Genomic DNA, 21,288 nt, shown 5'->3' on the forward strand with positions numbered 1-21,288 from the left:
TCACTACGATTTCTAAGGAAAGATGGCAGCCTGAGGGTGCATCAGCAGAGGCGGATAGGGAAGTCCACCGCGGTGTCACAGCTTGGGATCCACGGGTGCTAGGGCTGTGCCAGCATGGGGGATGACAGAGAGGGCAGGAGGTCCTATGGATCCTAGACAAGCCCCTTCCCTAGCCGAGGAGGAGGCTAGGACCGCACGGCACAGGAAGCCAAGAGGGCACTGGGGAGGGGTCAAGACATCTGCAGAAGGGCACTCACGTTGTCCCTTTGGTCAAAGTCCACAGAGCTGGAGACAGAGGTGAGACGCTCGTACCGGTCATGACTGTCCCCGTGCATAGCTGAGGCCACACTGGGGGGTGGGGGAGACGAGAGACCAGGGAGCTGGGTGAGTCTGAGCCCCTGGGAGCAGGGTGACACAGTAGGGCTCCAGGGTTACAGAAGGCACAGAAAGCGCAGAGGCTGAAGCGAGAGGAATGACTGCCCCCCACCCTGCCTCCCTCAAGTACACCTCTTCCCCACAGAGGGAGGGGCAGCACGATGCTGGGTGGTGGGGCCCTAAGAGAGGAGCGTCTTCATCTTTCACCCAGGAGGTTGAAGGCAGAATGCAAAAGGGCCCTGCAGTTCCAAGGATGACCAGCAGGGGGTGGGGTGGGGTGGACCCAGCCAAAAGGATGCAAAGAGCAATGGGAAAGTGAAGGAAAGTAGGGACCTAGGGGGACCCAGAAAAGGACGGGGAGGGGAGGGGGCTGGGAGATGTCTCCTGGGTGGGGCCCTACCCTCCCTGTTCCCCAAACCCAGCAGCTGCTACAACTCCGGTCCTACAGACAGAGACCACGAGATAACACACAGGGCCAGACTTGGGGGGCTCCTCGGGCAGCCTCCACCTCAGGCTTCCAGAAGGAGTGAGCAGGGACCCCTGGAACGTGAAGAACTAGCTGTTAGGAGACAGGAAGCTGCGGGTGACGCCCAATCTTGTCTCTGCGTGACTGTGCTGAGGACTGTAGCGTGGGTTCCCTGGAGGACCACAAGGCGAGGGCACACAGGGAGGGACCTCTCCCAGGCAGGGAGCCAGAGGGAGAGGTGGCGGGGAGGGGGGGGAGGCAGAGACAAGCTGGGGAGCCCCCTGCTCTGCAAAGCACACCGCCCGCGTTAATCTGAAACATGAGCCTGCAGAGAAAACTGCAAAGAGAAACCAGCGACTTGGCAGGAAGAGAAGAGCCGCGTGAGAGAGAAGAAAAGGAAAAGCTGGTTTAGTGGGGGCGAGGGGGCCGGTGCCCCACATACTATTCCTGTTCCACTCGGTCTCCCTCCTGCCGCCGGTGCCTGGGGACAGAGAACGGCAGGGTTAGCAGGGGCGGAGGACGCTCCTGGGGACGGGCAGGGAACAGAGGCCCGGCGAAGGGTCCTCGCACACCCCACGCCCACTCTGGGACGAGGCCCTCTGTCGTCCCCCAACAGAGGGGACGAGAGAGGGCGGGCGCGTTCTTGTTCCTGGGGGGGTGTGGAACAAGGGGTCTTCGAGGAGAGGTGGAGAGAGGCCTTTACCTGTCTGCATCTGTCACCAAGGCCAGCCGCCCATAGTCCCAGGCCACCTTCCGGAGGATGGAGAATAAGAACAACAGTGCCTGGGGGAAGAGGGGGTGGTTGGCAGGTGGAGAGGCTGCCACAGATGGGGGACAGGGGCGGGGGGCAGAGGGGCTAGACTTGTGTCTCAGGAGAGGAGGGCCCTGGCTTGGTGGAAGGTGAGAGGTGAGGCTCGGGCTGCATTGGGGAGACAGGGTTATAGCCGGAGCTATCTGCCGGGCAGGTACTGGGCCTGGGTGCCGGAGGCAGGAAGTGGCATGAGGGCACTCACAAGGAAGCACATGAAGTCCAGGGCCAGCACGGTGGGGACACCCCCAAAGGGCAGGCCCTGCAGGACCGTGCTGCGGATGCGGGCGCTGTAGCAGTAGTCCTTGGGGTTGCTGCTGTTGAGGGCCGTGGTGCCCAGTGTGGCCAGCAGGAAGGGCAGCATGGCTGCTACTGCCGCATGGTCCTCCTGGGCAGAGGGCGAAGCAGTCAGCTGTGCCTGCCCCCCGCCCCCCGCCCCCCTCCAGCCTCAGGAGGGTGGGCATGGGGAGGGGGCGATGAGCCCAGATCACAGGGCTGCCGGGTAGGGGGAAGCTCTGGCCACTGGAGATAAGGGCCTGGGTGGGAGGGGTGAGTCACATGGACTTAGCTCCACTGCTTTAGAGCTGCGACCCCACCCCGGGTCCGGGGAGCTCAGCCCAGATGCCAGGCCAGACTGGGGAGACTGGTTCCACTGAACGGGAAGGTATCTGTGATTCTGGAACATCTACCTCCGCCCTCGTGCACACACCATAAATGCCTCCCTCTCTCTCTCCCCGGCTCTCATTCAGGGTGCAGAACCCGGCCTGAGTGAAGATAGGGAGGGGTCCCAGTTCTGAGGGTCCCAGGCTTCCAGGCCAGGGGAAGATGGGCCAGAACCAACTGCCTTGTTGGGATCTTTTCCTTCTACCCCATTAGAAGATGGCATGACTTCATGTGTTTAAAATTTGCAACTGGAAAGCACTGTAGCCTAACTGGCTTCGAAACAAGATGTTCAACTTCTGATCTGCCCCCGTCCTTGGAGTTGGGGTCCGAGGAGGAAGTCAAGAAGTAGGATGTCTGGGTTTCTTACCTGCCTGGCATCACCTATTCCTGCTCATCCTACACCTTTTCTCCCCTCCAGCTTCCTCACCTCTCCAACTATCTGCACAGGAGCACCTGAGTCGTGTGAGGACTACAACTCCCAGAATGCCACTGCTCCTGCCTCCAGAGCAGGGCACGCTGGGAATGCTGTGCCCTCCAGCGAGCTTTTCCATTGGCAAAGGAGGGGTGAGTGGGTGGGGGCCTCTTAGCCTGCCTAAGCCTCTGCAGCCAGGCTCCTGTCCTGCTGCCCCAGTCTGCAAGGCTGTTCAGCCCTGGATGCTCTGGGTGAATGGGCTAGAAGACAGTGGCAGCCAGCTGGGATGCATGCTTGGGTTCTGGAAGTGCGTGGGGACAGAGCTGAGCCAGGCCCCCGGGTGGTGAAGTGTGGTGTGGCTGCTGCTGCAGAGGCGGCGCTGCCCCACCCCATCCTCCCAGGGGGCCCCTGGGGACCCATCTGCTGACTACACCAGAGCTCTGCCGGGGGAGGGGGGACTCCCCAGGGAAGAAAAGGACTCAGACAAAGAGAGAGAACAACAAACCTACAATCACTGACTGCAACTTTGGGAGCAAGTGTCCCTCAGCCCCGGGGGTGACCAGGAGGGGTCCCCCATGGCTCTTCCTAACCCGGACCACAGGGCAAGGGGCACATGCCATCAGATGTGTGTGTGTGGGGAAGCTGGGGTTGTTTATGGGGTTCATCTGCTCCCTAGGAGCCTCCGCAAAGTTCAGGTGAGGGAGGCTGAGTAACGGTCCTGTGCGTGTGTTATGCTGCCCTCTCTTTTAGCCCAAGCCAGAAATACCAATTTAGTCATTGAAGCAGGTGCCACTTACCTAGTGCCTAGTCTTTCAAGAATAATATATGGATGACTGTATTTAATCCTCAGCACTCCTGTGTATCACTTCCTCAGGACGCAGGGCTCTGAGAGGTTAAGAAGCATTCCCAAGGTCACACTGCTAACAAAATGATGGACTCAGGATTCAAACCCAAGTCAACTTTCTAAAGCCTGAACCCTTTCCATAGCCTCAGGATGCTTTCCGACGTGCTTAGAACAGGGCTCTGCAGATCACGGCAGCTTCATCGATGCTCATTACGTATTTTCAGGGCACTGTGGGAACGTGTGTGGATGTGTGTAGTGTGTGCGGTGGGAGGCAGGTGACTGCCTGGCAGCCGGTGGAAGTGAAGGGAGCTCTAACTGGCAGCGTGCACATGGGTGTGTCTGGGAGCCTGGCATGCAAACAGAGGGCACAGAATCCAGAGGCACCAGGAAGGCTAAAGGTTAAGTGTAGGTATCTTGGACTGGCGGGGGATTGGGGTGGGCGACTCTAATTAGCACCTCTTTCTCATCTTCCAACTCCAACATACTCCAGAAATCTCACCAGCCCGCTCCCTCGCCTGTGTCCCTGAACCCCAAGGCCCCACCAGGTCAGAATATAATGAGCACCATCCTCCTCCTCCTCCCCTAGTGCTTAGCTCTTCTCCAAAGTGAGGCAGAGAATTCTGGGAGCTTCTACAAGAAGGTACCCCAGTGGGGAGGGGAGGCTCTTGATCCTCTCACCAGAGGAGGGCAGGGCACACTCACATCATTACCCCATTTCACGGAGGAGGAAGGAGAGACTCCCAAGAGGTCACAGGGCATGTTAGGGGCGGGGCAGGGCTGGTGGCTCTGCCAGTCCACAGGGTTAGGCCAAGCTCTTAATTGTGGGGGCGGGGTTGTGGCCGAGTTTCATCAAGGGCAGCTGCTCCCAGAGCCAGCACTGGGCTGAGCAGCAGAGAGGAGGAAAGAGCCTGAGGCGGAATAATGGGGGGGGGGGTGGAGAGGCAGGGGCAGATCTGGGGGGGGAGGGGGGTTGGAGAGGCAGGAGCAGTTCTCCCAGTGTACAGAAGTGCCTGAGCCAGCCTGATCCTGGGGTTTCTCTGTTTGAAACTGAGGCTTTAGCTGGGAGTGTGTGGAGAGAGTGACAGGATTTTATTCTGAGCTAAGGTTACTATTTTACCATTATGGAGTGTGTGCATGGCAGGGGCTGAGGAGTTATAAAAAAAATTTTTTTTATGTTGTTACTGGGGAAAGTTTAATTTTGGGCTTGGGATCCTGGGAAGGCCATGTGGACTGATGGGAGGAGGTAAAGATAGAGGCCGGCTTTGTTACTAGGTAATTGCGGACCTCAGTCCTCCAATATGTAACAAAGAGATATTAATATCCTTGTCTTAGACAGATAGGTAAAAATGTATCCACAAGTTAAGGATAAAAGTAGTAGTGAAAGAAGGCATGTATCAAATGCTTATTAAACTCTGGGGCAGGGAGCCCAAAAAGCCCCCGGAATATGTACATCATGAAAAATCTATGCATGGGGGCGGGTGGGTTAAGCCATGGGGGCGGGTGGGTTAAGCCCCTGCCTTCCATGCTGGCATCCCAGATGGGTGCTGGCTGGAGATCCAGCTGTTCCGCTTCCAATCCAACTCCCTGCTAATGGCCTGGGAGATCATCAGAAGAAGGCCCAAGTATTTGGGTCTCTGCCACTCACGTGGGAGAACTGGAAGAAGCTCCGGGCTCTGAGATTTATCCTCAGCCCTGGTCGTTGCAGCCATTTGGGGAGTGGACCAGCGGAGGGAAGCTCTCCCTCTCTCTCTTTGACTCTTCTCCTCTCTCTGTAACTCTGACTTCAAATATATTTTAAAAAGAAAAAACTATGGATGGATTTCAAACATTTTTTGCACCACAGTAAACTTCTGAACTTTGAATTCCATCTTCCACAAACTTTTTGAAGTGCCCTTGTATTTTGTGCCAGGCACTGTTCTAAGCACTGAATAAATCCTAACGCATTTGCTCCCCATCATGACTCCCGGAGGACACCCAGACACAGAGAAGGCACTGAACTTGACCAAGGTCACACAGCCAGTCTGTGGTAGCCCCAGATATGGACCCAGGCAGCTTGGCTGGAGTCTATGCCCTTAACCACTGCACTTTGCTGCCTCTGCAAATGTTACAGCCACTTCTACCAGGGAGCCAGGGGCTGGGGCGGGGGCAGGGGTACCACCAGCTACCACTCTGGAGAAATGCCATGCCCTGTCTCTACCCCCCTGCCTCCCCTCTTGCTCCAGACCCTGTACTCAGGCTGTGGGTTTGTGACTTCAGGGCAGGGGACAGGCACACCATCTGGGGGGTAAAAGCACAGTTTCTAGGATGGGAAAGATCTGACTGCCCACCTAGGCAAATTACTCAGTCACCCTGGGCTTTGGCTCCACTGGCTGGAAAAAGGGGACAGTAAACCAGTCACCTGGTCATTTTCAGAATTACACAAGATGACTTGTATAAATCTCTCAATACAGCTTAAGGCATATACTAACCCCCTCGTCCTAGCACCTATAGTTATCAATAAGATGTAGAATACCAGGGTTTGGTTTAGTGGAGGAAAATTGGTAAAAATAACAATAAAACTTAGAACTTAATGTAACAGAAATAACACAGAGCCCCTCAGTCAGGTCAAGGGCTTACCCTGGTGGAGGGACACTGCTAAAGTGGCAGCAAATGTTCCCAGGCTCTGGCAATACACCCCATGCATCTGTTTGAGGTGGGGCTGCAGGCGCAGGTGGGTGCTTCTACCCCAGGATGGGTCAGAAGTTCAGGGCCACTATCGGCCAGCTCCCAGACAAGGTGCCAGCGTCCACCTGTGCTACCCTGCTTGATCCCATGACCAAGCCTGTCGTGGCCACTATCGGCCAGCTCCCAGACAAGGTGCCAGCGTCCACCTGTGCTACTCTGCTTGATCCCATGACCAAGCCTGTCGTGGCCACACTTCTTAATGGAAACTGAGGTCCAGAGAGGTTAGGGAACCTGTCAAGGTCACCCAGTTAAAGAGTGGTGGAGCTAGGATTTGAACTCAGACCTCTCTGATCCTGTTATACTTGGACAGAACTTGTATGATACCCAGAAGGGGTTCTTAGTTTCCCGGGGCCACCTTCTGCCTTGCAACATCCCCACCGACCCACCTACCCACCCATCCACAGGCCAAGACTGCACCAAGCCAGCCAACAGCAGGCCCCAGCATGTGCGTCTTGGGGCACGCCAGGGCCTGGGCTTTCTGGTGCCCTGGAGGGCCATCACGCTGCCAGCACACTCCCACCTAGAGCCTGGCCGACACTTCCACTCCCCTCCTCACCTGTGCCTGGTGAGGCAGGCCAGGGACACAGTCTCATTCTTCCCGGGGTGGCTGCAGTGGTACCGGGTAGGGAGGCCCCAGCCTCTCAGGGCAGTGGAGTACTCAGGTTGGCCCCCAGCGTCCAGACCTCTGCCCAGGGGACCCAGGGAGGTGGCAGCACAGAGCCCCAAGGGCAGCCAGCCCCTCTGACCTCTCCTGCCCACTTCCCAAGCGTCCTTCCCTTTGCAGGGCAACAGGACGACAAGTGTTGGGACTGTCGCTCTAGGTGGTCAAGACAGCCAGAAGGGACAAAGCGCGCCCCCTCCCCCCAGCAGGGCCCTTGCCCCACTCGCCGTTCCCCGCCGCACCCTCCGCCGCAGGCATGAATGAACTGCACTGTGCGGGGAGCAGGCTGAGGACGCGCTCCCCGGGCCAGCCGCCTCTCCCGCCCGCCGACCGGTCCCCAGCCGCGCCAGGGGCAGCTGCCGGCCGCGAGCCCGCACCCGCGAACCCTGCCCTTGCCCGAGCCCGAACCCCTGCTCCTGGGCAGCTTCGGAGTACCCGGCCCCCGCACAGTAGAAAAGAGAGAAGGGCTCGAGGGCGCCGGACTTGGCGACCCCAGGATCCAAAACTCGGAGGCGGGGGCGGCGGGCAGGTGCGGTGCAGCGGGAGCCCCGGAGGGGCGCAGGGCGGACGCGCACCTGGGCCGGGAAGGTGGAAGAAGAGTGGCACTAGGGGGCCCGGGCGGGGGTCCCACCCCCTGGGATCTCCCTAGGGGCTGGAGACCGAGGGCGGGGCACATATGGACCCGCGACGGGGGTCGGAGGACTTGCATTTGGCTACGGATGGTGTGGGGTTGGGGGCAGCGGGGTCCCGCGGGCCCGGGCACCTCTGGGTCCCTCAGGAGGGAGAAGGGAGGGGACGCGCAGCTGAGTCCGGGTTTTTCCTCCGGGTGGTGGTGGAATCCTCAAAGACAAGGGAGGGGGCTGGGGAGGGGGTCGCGTACTCACCCCCAGGCGCAGACTCGGCTCCGGCTCCGAGCCCCGGGCTGGGGCGGGGCGGGGCTGGGGGAGGGGGAGGGGGGAGTCGCTGGGCGGCTCGAGCTCCGGGCTCCTGCGGCGGCCGCGGCAGCGGATGGGGGAGGGGGAGCGGAGGAGGGAGGAGAGGGGCGGAGCCGCGCAGGCCCCACCCCCACGCCGAACACGCACGGCGCGCGCGCACTCGGGGCGCTGGACGCCTGGCCGGGCCCTGGCGCGCAGGCGCCCGGGAGGCCGCGTTGTGGCGGGAGGCGGCGCTGGGCCCGCGGCACCCGAGGCGGGAGATTCCCAAGCGGCGAGAGCGGTACGGAGGGCGCGCGGGGGACGCCGGGTTCCCTGCTCTCCTTCTCTCGGGCCCCATTCTCCCCTGCAGAAGCGGGAGCGCCCTCCCCGGGCGGGGGAGGAGAGGCGGAAGTGGGAGGGCAGTGGGCTCTTTGGGGGCAGAGGGTCGGCGGGAGGGTCCCAGCCTGGAAGGTGGCCTCCGAGCCGCCGGGACTCCGCGGGGCGCGCGCTCACCTGCCTCCCCCGGGATGCGGAGCCCGCGGGTTCCCGGGGCGTCCCTCGCTGCGCTCTCTGCCGGGCCTGGAGCGGGGTCTGCTGGGCAGCTGTGGCGGCGTCTGTCGGGCGAGTGCGCGGCTCCCGGAGTCGGGGGTTCCCTGGTTTCTCCTTTCACGAGAGATCGCGGCGAGCAGTGATTAAGACAGGAGCGGGGGCGGGCTCTGCACATCAGATCCTCACGGCGGCTTGTCTGATTCCGGGTTCCTGGAAGTAGGCATTAAGGCCTTGTTCCTTTCCGTAGCGGGCTGTAAGTGAGCCCTGCCGCCCTGTGAGATTGAGTGGGCTGAGTGTGTGAAGAGGTTTAAAGGCATGGACACAGTCACCGAGGGTTGCTTGGGAAACGCCGGCCACTTGCGACTTAAACCTGGTCCTCAGAGCCATAGGACTCCCTCCCCGGGGTGCCCAGTTCTTGCAGCGGGTCAGTGGCTCTGTTGCCTACTAGCTTTTCAAGGGTTCATTGGCAGCTTGTCGAATGCACCTGTAAGGTTTGAATTGTCGCAGGTTTAATTTATTTATTTAATTTATTTTATTTGAAAGGCAGAGAGAAGTCTTCCAACTGCTGGTTCACTCCCCAAATGGCCATAATGGCCGGAGCTGGGCCGATCAGAAACCAGGAGCCATGAGCTTTGTCCAGGTCTCCCACGTGAGTGCAGGGGCCCAAGGCCTTGGGCCATCTTCTACTGCGTTCCCAGGCCATAGCAGAGAGCTGGTTCAGAAGAGGAGCAGCCGGGACTAGAACCGGCGCCTGTATGGGATGCAGCGCTGGCCCCCGAGTATTTTTTTTTTTTTCCTTAAGATTTTATTTGAAAGAGTGACACAGAGAGGGGAGAGACAGAAAGGGGAGTGAGAAAGATTTTCTATCTGCTAGTTCACTCCCTAAATGGCTTCAATGGCCAAGGCTGGGCCAAGCTGAAGCCAGGAGCCTGGAACTCTATCCAGGGCTCCCACATGGGTGGCAGGGGCGCAAGTAGTGGGCCATCTGCTGCTGCTCTCCCAGGCACACTAGCACGGAACACATCAGAAGTGCAGCCAGGACTTGAACTGGCACTGCTATATGGGATGCCTGTTGCAAACCGTGGCTTAACCTGCTGCACCACAACCCCAGCCGCGGAGTAGTGTTTCTTGACACCTGCTTCAGGTGTGAGGGTATAAGGAGGTGTTTCTGTGTGTCAAGTTAGCGAACTTTGAAAAGCACTGGTGTCTGGTATGCTCCTGCTTGCTTCTTGCTGTCCTCAACCTGAGTTTTCAGTGAGGGAGGTCCGTGAGCATGCTGCTAGTGTATTGTATACCAGGAATGTACGGTGCAGAACAGCCTGGTGCTGTCCAGGAATAGTTACTGCCAGAAGCAAGTTCAGTCTTCATTCGCTGGAAGTGCCTGCAGCTGACAGACAAGGGTTTCGCTGAGGGTAGGAAGTGAGTTGGCTTTTTTTAGAAAGGGCAGTTTAGATTTTCAGCTGTCACAGACAGGAAGATGAGGATGAAGCTGTCTGCCTGGTGGGAGGAGTCTTTGTAGGTTTAGGTTTAGACTCTGGTAGTTGGTTTGGGTTGGAGCAAGCAGTTCAGATGAGAAGGAATCTAGTGTTTTTTGTTTTTTAATATTTATTTATTTGAAAGTCGGAGTTACACAGATAGAAGGAGAGGCAGAGGCCGAGAGAGAGAGGTCTTCCATCTGCTGGTTCATTCTCCAATTGGCTGCAGTGGCCGGAGCTGTGACAATCCGAAGCCGGGAGCTTCTTCTGGGTCTCCGACGTGGGTGCAGGGGCCCAAGGACTTGGGCCATCTTCTACTGCCTTCTCAGGCCATAGCAGAGAGCTGGATTGGAAGTGGAGCAGCCGTCACTCGAACCTGTGCCCATATGGGATGCTGGCACTGCAGGCGGTGGCTTTACCTGCTACGCTACAGCTCTGGCCCCGGTTTGTGTGTGTGTGTGTGTGTGTTTTTTTTTTTTTTTTTTTTACTTTTTTAAAGGATTTATTTATTTGAAAGGCAGAGTGACAGAGATCTTCATCCACTGGCACAGTTTCCAAATGGCCACAATAGCTGGGGCATGGCCAGGCCCAAGCCAGGACTCAGGAACTCCATCTGAGTTTCCCACAAGCATGTCAGGAACCCAAGTACGTTGGGCCGTCGTTCGCTGCCTCCCAGGCTCATTATCAGGAAGCTGAATGGGAAGCCTGCAGTAGGCAGGACTTGAACCAGGCACTCCTGTATGGGATGCAGGCGTCATAAGAGGCCTCTTAACCTGCCACGCCACAGTGTCTGCCCTTGCTGCAGTTTTTTAGGAATTTTTTTTTTTTTTGTCTTAAAAAGTATACTCCATTTTATCCTTAGAGCTTCTTGGATGTATTTTTCCTGTGGAACTTTTTTTTTTTTTTAAAAACTCCATTCAAAAAATTATTTATTTATTTATTGGAAAGGGAGAAACAGAGAAAGCTGTTCCATCTGCTGGTTCATCCCCCAAATGGACTCCAGAATGGGATGCCGTTGACCCAAGTGGCAATTTAACCCGGGCGCCACTACCCTGGTCCCTCCCACGGAGCCCTTTGATTTGATGGGTGTGAAACCTGTGTGATCCATTGCTTGTGTCTAACGATAAAATTGACTTTGAAATCAAATAACTCTTGTAGTGGATATCTGGAAAGTAGTCAGCAGGTCATGGTTACCCGGTTTTTGGACCTCTGAAGATGACCAGAAGTCATTTCTTATATATTAATACTTTAACAGTGTTTTATTTTCTGTGTTTGAAAGGCAGAGACAGATACACAAATGAGTGATCTCCCATCCACTGATTCATTCCGGAAATGCCAGCAACAGCTGGAGTTGGGCTGGGCTGAAACCAGGAGCTGGGAACACATTGCAGGACGCCCACGTGGGTGGCAGGGACCCAGAGCTGATACCTGCTGGCTCCCAGACTGTGCCCCAGGAAGCTGGAGTTGGGGAGCAGAGCTGGAACTCAACCCCAGGCACCCTGATTTGGAATACAGGCATCCCAAGTGGCTTTTTTTTTTTTTTTTTTTAGATTTTGTTTATTTGAAAGAGTTAGAGATGTAGAGACAGAGAAGTCTTCTATCCACTGGGTCACTCCCCAAATGGCTGCACTGGCTGGAGCTGAGCTGATCTGAAGCCAGGAGCCAGTATCTTCTTCCGGGTCTCCCACATAGGTCCAGGGACCCAGGGACTTGGGCCATCTTCTGCTTTCCCAGGCCATAGCCGAGAGCTGATCAGTAGTGGCACAGCTGGGACTCGAATCAGTGCCTCTATAGGATGCCGGTGCAGCAAGCGGAGGCTTAGCCTACTACGCCAGAGTGCCGGCCCCTGTTTTGTTTTTTAAAGATTATTTATTGATTTCTTTGAAAGGCAGAGTGACAGGGATCTTCTGTCTGCTGGTTCACTCCTAAAATGGCTGCAATAACCAGGTCTGGGTTAAACTAGGAGCCCAAACTAGGAGCCAAGAACTCCGTCCTGGCCTCTCATGTAGGTGGTGGGGCCCAAGTTCCTGGGCCATCTGCTGCTGCCTTCCAGGATGTGCTAGCAGGAAGCGTCATCAGAAGCAGACGAGCTGGGACATTGGCGTTAAAAATGGGTGCTGGCCCTGCAAGCAGCAGCTTACCCTCCTGAGCCACCATGTCAGGCCTCTCCCTGCCTGTAGCTCATTAGGACCACCAGCTGTTAACTGTCGTCTGTCCTCAAGAAGGCTGTGAACTGTTTAGGAATGATTTCCAGACAGGAGGGGAAGCACCTCAGAAGTCCCAAATGAGAACTGAATTAGTGTGTTGTGGGGTCTGTGAAGGAACAGTGGCCGAAATGTTCTTACTGTTGCACCTGAATATCAACATTAACGTCCTTCCCTGAAGTCCATTGGAAAAAAAATGTGTTGAGAGGCAGAGAGCACACTTGCATCTGCTGGTTGATTCCCTGAACGCCCACAATAGCCAGGCTGGGCCAGGCTGAAGGCAGGAGTTGGGTACTAGCTAAATCTGGGTCTCCTGTGTGGATGACAGCGACCTAATGAGTGGTCACCTAGTGATTCCTGGGGCATGCATTAGCTGGCATCAGGAGTGGAGGGGGAATTCAGACCCAGGCACTCTGATGGGGGACGTGGGTGTCCAAGTGGCCTCTTAACTGCCGAGTCGCATGCCCCATGACTTTCCATTTCAGAGCTTGCTTTGTGGCTCGCCCAGGTGTGAACCAGTGTGATTTTACATGTATCATAGCAGGGACAGCTTGTGGTGACTGTATTCAGATCTCAGAAATTTTGTTACGGGTCAGTGAATGTGGCAGATAGCTTATTATTCACAGAACAGGAATTGCCTCCCTCAGAGGAGGGAGGAAGGCTGTCTTCTTCCATGGCCAGTTTTTTGTTTTTATTTGAAAGGTAGCGTTAACAGAGAGACAGACAGAGCTATCTTCTATCCTCTGGCTCACTCCCCAAATGGCTGCAAAGGTCAGAGCTGGGCCCATCCAAAGTCAGGAGCCAGGAGCCTCTTCCTGGCCTCCCACAAAGATCCAGGGGCCCAAGTACTTGGGCCATCTTCCTCTGCTTTCCCCAGGCGTATTTAGCAGGGAGCTAGATTGGAAGTGGAGCAGCTGAGGCTGGAACCACTGGGCAGCTTTACCCACTACGCCACAGCTCCGGCTCCCCACGTCCAGTTTAAACTGAAAACGTGCAGACACTGCTCGTGCTTCCCTAAGAGTCCAGGTGTGAGGCTGCCTTTCCTAGCCAGCATCTGGGAAAGGGACACTTATCCTGCAGACCTGGTCCTGCGGGACAGTCCCGAGAGCGGTCCCCCAGGTTGAGGTGGTCCCTTTGTGAGTGAAGGTAGGGCACTTGCTGAATACCCCTGCCTGGCCTGGAGGAGGGACTGACTGCAGGGTCACAGCCCTAGGGTAGTGGAGATAGGCTTCCTTCTGCAGGGTTTCCTCTCCTGCCTGCAGGCCTTGCCTTTCCCTTTCCCTCACTGTCGCCACCCGTCCCAATCTCTATACATCTGGCTCCTCGCCTTGGGCCCTGTGTAAGTACTAACAGGAAAGGATAGGTGTGTAAGTAGAACTTAACTTTTTTTTTTTTTTTGAAGATTTTTTTTTTTTATTTGAAAGAGTTACAGAGAGAGAGACAGATCTTCCATTCACTGTTTCACTGCCCAAATGACTGCAATGGCCAGGGCTGGGCCAGGCCAAAGCCTGGAGCTTCTTCTGGGTCTCCTATGTGGGTGCAGGGCCCGATGACTTGGGCTACCTTCTGCTTTCCCTGGAGCATTAGCAAAGAGCTGGATTGAAAAAGGAGCAGCTGGGACTCGAACCGCTGTCCATATAGGATGCCAGCATTGCAGATAGTGGCTTAACCCACTGTGCAACAGCACTGGCTCCAGAACTTAACTTTGCCTTGTGCAACTTTTCCTGATTCGACCATGCTAAGAATGTTACTTATATCTGGATTATAGGTGTTTGCATAACTGTGGAGTAGGAGCTTAGGAGGAGAAAAGCTAAAAGAAATGAAACCATACTGGAAAAGCAGCTTGGGGGCTGATGCCCTGGCTCACTTGATTAATCCTATGCCTGGGTGCCGACATCCCATATGGGCGCCGGGTTCTAGTCCCGGTTGCTCCTCTTCTAGTCCAGCTCTCTGCTGTGGCCCAGGAGGGCAGTGGAGGATAACCCAGGTCCTTGGGCCCTGCACCTGCATGGGACACCAGGAGGATGCACCTGGCTCCTGGCTTCAGATCGGTGCAGTGCCGACCATGGCGGCCATTTGGGGGGTGAACCAATGGAAGGAAGACCTTTCTCTGTCTCTCTTTTTCACTAACTCTGCCTGACAAATTAAAAAAAAAAAAAAAAAACCGGCTTGAATAACTGATTTTTTTTTTAAGATTTACTTTATTTATTTGAGAGGCAGAGACAGAGGTCTTTCATCCACTGGTTCACTCCCCAGATGGCTGCAACGGCTGGAGATGCGCCAGTCCAAAGCCAGGAGCTTCTTCTGGGTCTCCCACTTGAGTGCAGGGGCCCAAGGACTTGGGCCATCTTCTGCTTTCCTAGGCCAGGCCACAGCAGAGAGCTGGACCAAAGGGGAGCAGCCAGGATGGGAACCGGCACTCAAATGGGATGCTGGCACTGCAGACCAGGGCTTTAACCCACTGCACCACAGCACTGGTCCCAAATAACTGATATGTCTAAGAACCACTGCTTTAAAGATTTTATTTATTTATTTGAAAGTCAGAGTTAGGCAGAGAGAGAGGGGTCTTCTGTCTGATGGTTCACTCCCCATTTGGCCACAACGGCCGGAGCTGCGCTGATCAGGAGCTTCCTCTGGGTATCCCACGTGGATGCAGGAGCCCAAGGACTTGGGCCATCTTCCACTGCTTTCCCGGGCTGTAGCAGAGAGCTGGATTGGAGGTGGAGCAGCTGGGCCTTGAACCAGTGCCCATATGGGATGGTGGCACTTCAGGCCAGAGCGTTAACCCACTGCACCACAGCGCCGTCCCCAGAACCACTGCTTTAAATCCTCTGTAACAAAGCAAGGCATAAGTTAAGTAAGTAAACAAGTACAAGACAAGAACCCTGGACATGTTTTTCAAACTTGGGAAGGGAGATTTTCTCAGTGATAGCTGTGGTAGAAACATCCCAGCGTGCTGTCGAGGGATGCTTGGCTTACGATAGCAGTGCTGTGAAAAATCACAGCAGGCCGGGTGAATCAGATCTGCTTTGGTCCTAGATGTGGTACAGATATTTACCAAAAGGACAGCTTTTTGTTTCCTGAATTTTTTTTAATTTAAGATTTATTTATTTATTTATTTGAAAGAAAAAAAAGGTCTTCCACCTGCTGGTTCACTCCCCAAATGACCACAGCAGCTGGGGCTGTGCCAGGCTGAAGCCAGGAGCCTAGAATTTCTTCCAGGTAGGTGGCAGGGGCCCAAGTACTTGGGCCATTTTTCGCTGCTTTCCTAGGTGCAGGGAACCAGGTTGGAAGTGCCAGTACTCGAGCATAGGGAATGCCAGTGTTGAAGGCGACAGCTTAACCCACTGTGCCACAATGCCCACCCCTGTTTCCTGAATTTATTTAAAGATGATGTGCAGGCTTGACAAAGGAGGAGCCCTTGGCCCATGTGCATTGTGTGCTTCTGTGAAGTTTGCTAGTGGTTAAAGCAGCATCTTGCCTGTGCAGGGAGTGAAAGACACAGCTGTGGGCCTGGGTCTGGTTTGCTTTTCCTTCTGACCTTGGACAAATCAATACATCTCGTAGCATTTCTGACTTTATTTCTCCAACTGCAAAATGGTAATATGTGAAGCCAGCAGAGCAGTTCAGTATCCTGGGCAGATCAGTCCCTTGCAGACTCTGACTCTTGCTTATATATGTTTTCATTGGAGGCCCAGAGGTGCAGTTATCAAAGAAAGTGATGGATGTGGAAGTACTTTGAGAACTGTCTCATGTTATACTCCTGTGAGATTAAAAACACACCCATATACCCCAGCCACGGACTTTCTGAAGGTTGGACAGCAAAAACAGCCCTGAATCCTTAACCAACAAATAGAAGGCCCACCGGTTCAGAAAGATGGGAAGAGGCCTGCCAGGGGAATGGGGGTGGGGTCTGTGTGACCCCAGGAGGGTCCTGGGGGTTCCCTCTTTTGACTCCTCCAGGCTGCCAGGCCTTGGCTTTTCCCTGCTTTAAGGAAAACACTTATGTTCCCAGGCTAGCAGAGTTTGTCCTCTGTGTGGCTGGTTTTGTATTTGATTTCTCTAGATTTTTTTTTTCCCATTTGTGATTGAATTGAACATGTTTGTTTTCTTTCTCTTAAGCCCCTTCCTCTGGAAAGGCCTTTAAAATGTGGGGGCTGTGCCAAGCCTCTAGAGATGGAAGCTGCCCAGGTGGAGACAATGTGTGAGTCTGTAGATCCGTGTTACTCAGTATCATATTTGGGATCTTCAGCACTCGGTCACTGGCCCCTGGTTTTTTCCCCGAAGCATCAGAGGTGTCGGCTTTTTCTGCCTGCATTTCCAACTCAGACTATGTATGGAAACAAAAAACAAGCCCCAGTGCCTAGAAGTCTCCCCTAAGTCCCTGGGAGCCTGGGTGAAGGGCACAAGAGAACTTCCCAGCCCCAGCATGGAGCTTTTCTGGAGCTGGGGTCGAGTCACAGATCAAGTCTGTCCAGTTGTCCATAAGATAGTCCTCCGCTCTCGTGCACCAGGCACTGGCTTGGGCACTGAGTGTCTGGCCCGGAACCAGGCAGGTTCCCATCCCTGCCCTCGCAGAGCCTACATTCCAGTGGGACCTACACGGTGATGCCAAGTGAGCAGCTTGCTGGGTGTCCTCGAAACCCACAATCCTTCTCGCCTCTGCAGCGGGGGGAGAGGCTGAAGTTAAACGAGGATGGCAGAGCAGGCTCTTGGATTGTAGTAATTGTCTTTCCTTCCTCTGACTCAGATCTCCCCACCTCTCTCTTGTTGTGATTCACTCCCTGAAATGGGAGGCGGGTACTGGGTGCTGACCAGGAAGGTGTGAAGCCCTTCCTGGCCTTGTCTGAGTGCCAGGGTTGTAGAGAAGGAAACAGCACGGCAGTTCATCTCGGCATCAGATGGCGTCCAAGACATAGCATTGCATGTGCAGTAGGTCTGAAGTGAACCAGGGCCTATGTCCACAGGGTGGGTTTGTGCTAGGAAAGAACTTCAGGGCACCTTGCAGTTGCTTTGAAAGAAATTATTGGCTCCATTCCTGATCCACAGCAGTTATTTGGTGTTGGGATGAGGTATTTCCATGGTGGGCAATGCAGGCACCAGGCCCTAGAGAAGATTCCAGGGGCTGAAAGCAAGGAATGGGCTGTGAGGCCGTGTCCTGCTTCCTGTGGTATGGCTAAGAATCCCGCAGAGTCTGGGCCTCACTGTGTGGAGCTACGGGTAGGAGTGGCAGATTTGTCTTTCTCCTGGCTACCTTGTTTATTTTTTATTCTGCGAATCTTTATTGCACTCCTGTTTACCAGGACCTTCTGGGCTGGAAGTGGAGGGAACAACCCCCCCCCCCCCAATATTTTCTTTGTAAACATTTGTTTATTTGAAAGGCAGAGTTACGGAGAGAGGGAGAGTGCGATCTTCCATGACCACAATGTCGGGCTGGGCCCGGCTGAAGCCAGGAGCCTGGAACTACATCTGGGTCTCATGTGGATTGCAGGGACACAAGCACTTGGGCCGCCTTCTGCTACCTTCTGAGGTGCATTAGCAGGGAGCTGGATCCAAAACAGAGCAGCTGGTATTCCAACAGGTAGTCTAATGGGATGCTGGCATTGCAGATAGTAGCTTAACTTGCTGACCAATTTTCTCAAATATTCACAATCCACAGTTGATTGAACCCAGATTGAGAACCCATGAAAAGTTTGAAAATATTCAAAAAAGAAAAAGATCTGTACTGTCATTATTCCTAAGCAGTGTAGTGTAATGACCATTTACGTAGCATTACACTGCACTGGGTATAAAAACCATCCAGAGGTGCTTTAAGTTTATGGGAAGATGGAGGTTATATATGAATGTTGTGCTGTTTTATATAAGGGACTTGAGCATCTGAGATTTTGGTGTCTGGGAGGTCTCCTGGGCCGAAACTGAGGGACAACTGTATTCAAAAAGTGAGTATTTCATTCTGTGCTTTCAAGTTCATGGGAAGGCTCACTGTTGTCCACTTGATTCTGAGGCCTTTCGGTTTGGGTCTGGGGTTCAGTGTCAGCTCCACTGAAGAGCTGCTAGAAAGTCACAAGCGAGGAAGTGTTCTGTGGGTGCACGAATAGGTTGCTGTGTGTGAGTGCAGCCCAGGTCCCTCTGCCGTCTGAGTCCATGGGGCCTGGATCCCTGCAGCGAGCTTGGATGCTGTGCTGCCAGGAGCTCCATGGTGTCTGAGTTTGAGATAGTAAGGAGCAAGAAATAGGGTGTTATGGGACATCAACCTTCACTCAAAGAAAGCACCCAAACTTACTCAGCAAATGCAGCCACCTGTTGGCGTTGGGTGCACGGCCACGTCCACTGGTTGTGCATGAGGGCCAGCGGAAGGTGCTGCAGTTTGACATTAGGCTTCCTGAGGAAGTTGCCCTTGGAGCAGTGTCACAGGGCACTGGACAGTGGGCGTGGCTTATGAGCAGCAGGGTCTAGATCGGGGGCCTGGATTAGAGTTTGTGCACTGACAGCCCTACGTAATTTAGGGAGGTGCTTTGAATGGTGGGGTTTGTAAAGATAGCCGAGTCAGGACAGTTCTGGGAAGCCCCTCGCTGCTTCTGTAGTTCTGGACTTATGGCAAAGCTCTTGAGGAAGCAGGGTGGTGTGGAAGGGCCGGTGTTGCAACTTTTTGGAGAGGGCATGTAGGCGGTGCCAGCTGCATCTTGGGGCCTCCGTGGAGTAGCCTAGGAACCTCTGCTCTCCCAGGGAGTGAGGCCAAGGGCCTGCCACCATGAGGGAATGCTTGGCTGGGATTTGAGGAAGCTCCAGCTTGGACCAGAAGGACTGCTTTTCAGAGCTATAGTGCTGTTTTGTTCTGTTTTGTTTCGTTGCCAGTTTTTAGGTTTTGCTCAGAGTGCAGAGCCCGTCCTGCCACCTACTACAATTGTCTTCCAAACTGAAATTTGGCAAAAGTGAAGAATCTTCAGCTGGTGTTCGTGCGTTTCAGTTGGTTCGGCAAGCCCTGAGTCGGCTGTGAGGAAAGTGTGCTTGTGATAGCAGTATTCTTGATGGAACAAGAGTGATTGGAAAATATTAATAGTGAAAGGTTGCCGTGTTTACTCTGTTGTGTAAGAGCATGGGTTCTGAAAGCCGCTGCTGAAGTTCAGAGTTCAGTCTTGTCACTCCTAGCTGTGTGAACTTGGCCAAGGTATTTACCTCTCTGGGCCTCATTTCCTTGTGTGTAGCACTTAGACTTATAATAGTAAGCATTTCAAAGAGTTTTTGTGAGCTTTAGATGCAGTGGTCAGGGAAAGCACTCAGTCTGCTGCTTGACACGTGATCGTCAAGAAAAACTAGGAGAGGCCAGAGCCATGGCGTAGTGGGTGTGCTTGCAGTGCCGGCATCCCATATGGGCGCCGGTACAAGTCCCAGCTGCTCCGCTTCCTATCCAGCTCTCTGCTATGGCCTCGGAAAGCAGTAGAAGATGGTCCAGGTGCTTGGGTCCCTGCACCTGCGTGGGAGACCCCAAAGAAGCTCCTGGCTCCTGGCTTTGGATCTGCCCAGCTCTGGCCATTGCAGCCATTTGAGGAGTGAACCAGGAGGTGGAATACCTCTCTCTCTGCCTCTGCCTCTCTGTGGCTCTGCCTTCTAAATAAATAAATAATTCTTAAAACAAAAACAAAAAACCTAGGAGATCAGATGACCCTCAGAGCTCACAGACACACACATACACACACACACTCCCGCCGGGGTGCCCTTGTGCGCCCTGAGCCTGACAGGGCAGAGTGAGGTGAGAACTCCTTGGACTGAGGCCAGGTCCGCCTCTGGTTCTGATTGTGCCCTGGACTGGCTGTGGGGCTCTGTGCGAGTCACGCAGTCTGTGTCTCAGTTTCCTAACGTGTGAAATGAGACGTGACATGATGAAGAGGAGGAAGACAGCTAATAGGTACTGATAACCAGGCGCTGTGCTGAGTGCTCCTCAGAACTGGTCTCTGTGCATCGTCCTGTCCACCTGGCCAGGAGGCACTGTCCGGATCCCTGGGCTGTGGATGGGGAACTGCAGCTGGGCCGTGTGTTCCCCCTCCAGGGTTACTTAGGGACAGTAAAGCTGGCCTCATATGACAGCCTGTGCTTCTGAGTGCGTCCGAAGTGGCTGCCTTGTTTCACGTTTAATTTTCTGTCATAACTACGTTTTGGCCAGCGTGTCAGGGGTTGTTGTAAGGAAAACAGTTGGGAGTAAGTTTGGGATTTGAAGCTAAATTGTAGTTAATAAGCATTCCTGGAGTGGAGTGCCTAGCTATTCCTGTAGAAGTAAATAGTGGACTTTTTCCTCATCCTTGTTAAATAAAATCTTACCCACGGTGCTTTGAACTTGTGCAAAGCAAAGCTATGTGTCAATACTACAGTGCAGAGGCCCCTCGTGGCAGAGCTCTCGACTGAGGCCCTGAGCACGCAGGCATTTGGGTGGCAGGACAAGGTGCTTGGCAGTTGGCACCACCAGCTGGCTGTGGGCATCTCTTAGCCATGCCCCGCCGTGGGGGCTTGGGTTGCGGGACACTGGCGCCTTCCGTGTTTGTCAGTGCTCAGGAGGATGGCGTTGGGCTTTTGCCAGCTGGAGCCACGAGTGTTGGGCTGTTTGCTCTGCCATCTCCACCTTGCTCCCCGAAGCCTGCCTGCAGCTGGGGTGTGGTGGAGGTGGTTTTTCCATGGTGCAGTGTTGTTTGGGAGACTGGCCTGAACAGACTTTGGTCACTGGGCAAGGGCAGCCTCTGGCTCTGTCTGCTTTGCCGGCCTTGAGCTGTGTAGGTGCGCTGACCTTCACAAGTAGGAGAAAGGCGATGTGACAGGCGGCCTGGGCGGCTGCTTGGATGACCCACTGCCCTGTGGGTGCCAGCGGGCAGTCCTGTGCAGCTTTTCCTCTGCGGAGGACTTGGGAACGAGGTGCTGGCTGGCTGTGTGCATACAGAGGGTTCGTGCTCTCATCCTGCCCGTGGAAGACCGTCTCCGTGCTGCTGTGGACCATTCCGGCTCTCTGACCCCAGAGTCAGAACATGAGTCAGCAGAATTGGAGCTGGATTCCGGCTATTCCTCTGTGTGTCTCTTAACCGCTCAGAGTTCTGTTGAGTGACTAATGATCTTGTGCTAGGAGTGCCATCCTCCCACGCGAATCCCCAAAGAAAACTGGCTCTGAGTAAGGGCCCTGGCTCAGAAATCATCTGTCCCTCCCTCTTCC

At 54.6% G+C, this 21,288-nt stretch overlaps 2 protein-coding genes across 15 annotated transcripts in view; one reads left to right on the forward strand and one right to left on the reverse strand.

Annotated features, from left to right (window-relative positions):
• Positions 1–8,572, reverse strand: part of TMEM63B (transmembrane protein 63B) — a 26,210-nt gene extending 17,638 nt beyond the window's left edge. Inside the window, exons 1-6 of one of the 7 annotated variants that reach the window (XM_070074054.2) lie at positions 7,838–7,970; positions 3,522–3,641; positions 1,855–2,037; positions 1,545–1,624; positions 1,284–1,322; positions 258–348 (exon numbers count right to left, since the gene is read on the reverse strand). In XM_070074054.2, the coding sequence (XP_069930155.1) occupies positions 258–348; positions 1,284–1,322; positions 1,545–1,624; positions 1,855–2,013 (369 nt within the window). In that variant the 5' untranslated portion in view covers positions 2,014–2,037; positions 3,522–3,641; positions 7,838–7,970. Of the gene's footprint in view, positions 1–257; positions 349–1,283; positions 1,323–1,544; positions 1,625–1,854; positions 2,038–3,521; positions 3,642–7,837; positions 7,981–8,380 lie in introns of those variants that run through there. The other 6 variants (XM_070074055.2, XM_070074053.2, XM_089333889.1 and 3 more) reach the window with 6 other exon arrangements.
• MRPL14 (mitochondrial ribosomal protein L14) overlaps positions 8,085–21,288 on the forward strand; it is a 16,053-nt gene continuing 2,849 nt past the window's right edge. For 2 of the 8 annotated variants that reach the window (XM_002714441.5, XM_089333894.1), the window contains exon 1: positions 8,085–8,168. Coding sequence is in view for 1 of the 8 variants with exons in the window: in XM_089333895.1 (XP_089190021.1) it covers positions 20,762–20,861 (100 nt within the window). In the remaining 7 variants the exon portion in view is untranslated. Of the gene's footprint in view, positions 8,169–8,214; positions 8,262–8,964; positions 9,066–16,222; positions 16,300–20,594; positions 21,148–21,288 lie in introns of those variants that run through there. The other 6 variants (XM_089333891.1, XM_089333892.1, XM_070074061.2 and 3 more) reach the window with 6 other exon arrangements.

Source organism: Oryctolagus cuniculus, chromosome 5 (assembly GCF_051225735.1).
Source record: "Oryctolagus cuniculus isolate XC-2025 breed Fujian yellow rabbit chromosome 5, ASM5122573v1, whole genome shotgun sequence".
NCBI lineage: Eukaryota > Metazoa > Chordata > Mammalia > Lagomorpha > Leporidae > Oryctolagus > Oryctolagus cuniculus.